The sequence below is a fragment of the Toxoplasma gondii genome, chromosome V (assembly GCF_000006565.2).
Source record: "Toxoplasma gondii ME49 chromosome V, whole genome shotgun sequence".
Lineage (NCBI taxonomy): Eukaryota > Apicomplexa > Conoidasida > Eucoccidiorida > Sarcocystidae > Toxoplasma > Toxoplasma gondii.
The window spans coordinates 2,747,123-2,749,493 of record NC_031472.1 but is presented as its reverse complement, the minus strand read 5'-3'; the positions used below and the strand labels follow the sequence as shown (position 1 = coordinate 2,749,493).

Genomic DNA, 2,371 nt, shown 5'->3' with positions numbered 1-2,371 from the left:
CTCGCAGGAACCAATCCATGGAGTTGGCTCGTCTATACGCAGATGAAATTAGGTGCGCCACCTAATCATCTGGGCAAACATATCCATCTCTGTGCGACAGCAATAGGGCGTCGACCTGGCGCCGGTCAGTCTGTTCCCACAACCGACAGAACCGTGAACCACGGAGTGACGTCCGGTATGTCGGTTGCCTTACCGCCGGGGGGTGGCATCGACTTCGCCTGATGCAGAGGCAACGCGCACCATGGCGGGTGCTGGCGCTGTGTTTGAGTTTCAGTGTGCATCGGCTGCTGACTATGGCAGGAGGTGGCATCCCAGCGGTGATAATGCTTTCGTGGTATTTCAGTGCGCTAGGAAGGAGTGTCACACTCTTCCATCCTTTCCAGGCAGTAGATATGCTCACTGCAGCAGCTGCAAGCACCTCTGAAATCACAGCCGGTGATGATGAGCCAAGGCCAAGCACTTCACAAATCACAGCCGGTGATGATGAGCCAAGGCCAAGCACTTCACAAGCTTCAGGACGAATTGGAACCCCGCGGGGCTCCCCAATCAAAGAGGGCCCATTAGGAGGGGACGCGAGGTCAGACTCAGAAGATGACGGTGGCATTCCGTCTCAAGAGGAGGCGAGGCGACAGCTGGATCAACTCATACGCAGAGCAAACAGTCTGAAAGCGACGATGTTCCACATGCGAAGAACTACGGACGAAGCCTCGAGATACTGGTCTTCAGTCGAAGCATATGTACAAATGCGATGCAGAAAGTGCGTGAGCGATCTGGTGAGTGAGCTTCTGACGGTGTTGCATGTACTGTTGGTACAACAGATACGGATGGCCCGCCACGACTGGTCACAAACGTTCCTTGCTGCCTAAGGACCGCGCCCTATGAATGCTGCCTATTAATATCTCTTCTTCTCCTGCTTCTGTTTTGGTTATGGAATTCTACTATGGAGGTGGCGAAATATATGCAGGTATATGAAGAGAGGAAGGGAGCTAAGGATCAGGAAATACTCGAGAGCAAAAGGAAGGTACTCCGCATTAGTAGGAAATTCGAGGTCGTGCACTCGAGGGTGCGCTGGATCATGGAGGCACGCAGGTTGTTCACCCATCTGACGTTCCTTGATGTGTAGGGATCGTGCCCTACGAATACTGTTTAACGGCGTCGCATCTCATTGTGCTTCACTGGTGGCCATGGCAGACACCTGAGGACGTGGAGAGGTACACGCAGATGTATGAAGAGCGAAGGACCGCTAAAATTCAGCAAATACTCGAGCGCAAGGCGATGCTTACCAGTATTAGTAGGGACATACATGATCTGCAATCGAAGATGCGCTCGATTCTGGACAAGGCTCCCGACCTTAGGCCTTTGGTCGATGTCCGCAGTTGCCGATGGCGCCACAAAGAAACAGGAAACATACCCGACGTCGGCTCACCAGGGATGTTGGCAACAACAGGAACTAGTTCCGCTACGTTGCCTGAGACTAGAGAAGAGCTGGAAAAACTAATATTTCAACAGATGCTGCTAGTACGGAGATTTTTAGGATTGGCAGTACATCGGCGGAGACGGCTCCGAGAAATCGTAGAAAACACAGAAAGGCTTAAACAGGAACAGAGTTCTGGCGATTCAGCGCGCAAGCAGCAGGAAGCAGAAATGCTTCGACGACAACTGGAGGCGGAGGTTAGAGATGCCGAAGAGCGACACACAGCAGCTCAAAATGTCGTGAAGATATACCGACAGAAGCTGCGTGAAATGAAACAATCAACGAAAAAAAGACGGCATCGGTTGCGTGGTGCCAAAAGGAGCTCGCTGATGGCGAGTCCGTCAGGAGCGACCGAGGCTCAGTCAACGTCGGGCGCGGATGTGTCTGATGCCGGAGGGGGAGGGAGCAAGGCTGGCTCGACGAGCCTTCCAGGCGACGTCCGTCCGGCACCGCAAAGGGGCGCATCAGAAGGAAGGCGGCCTTCAGGCACCTCGGCAGCCACCTCAACATCGAGGGAGCCTCTCCAGCATCACAGCGGTAGACGCAAGCGCAAGGGGCAAGGTGAGAGAGAAGTCCCTCTTACTGGAATTCCACTGACAGGAAACGGTACTCGGTGTCACCCCGGTCGAGCAACAGTAGATGGCGCTAGATTCTCTGACGTAATGAGTGAGAAGATGTGTAGGAGTGAAACCAAACATGAATTCTCTGTCTTGCTGACATGCCCAAAGCTCTGCACGCCAACATCACCTACAACCTACATCATTGACCAGCGCAGTAGACACGTATACCCTGGCAATGCTCCTTGGCCGATTTACGACTACACTGTCATAATCGACTGAAGAGCCAAGAATCGTCGGCAGGGGTGAACTGGCTGTCCAAGATATGGATATGCGCAAG

At 53.3% G+C, this 2,371-nt stretch overlaps 1 protein-coding gene across 1 annotated transcript; it reads left to right on the top strand.

Annotated features, from left to right (window-relative positions):
- Positions 1-221: 221 nt before the first annotated feature.
- On the top strand, positions 222-866 carry TGME49_284310 (hypothetical protein; the record flags this gene model as incomplete). The annotated part of the gene is made up of 1 exon (XM_002369108.2): positions 222-866. One exon carries the CDS (start codon positions 222-224, stop codon positions 864-866), a length of 645 nt encoding a protein of 214 aa, XP_002369149.2.
- Positions 867-2,371: the final 1,505 nt, after the last annotated feature.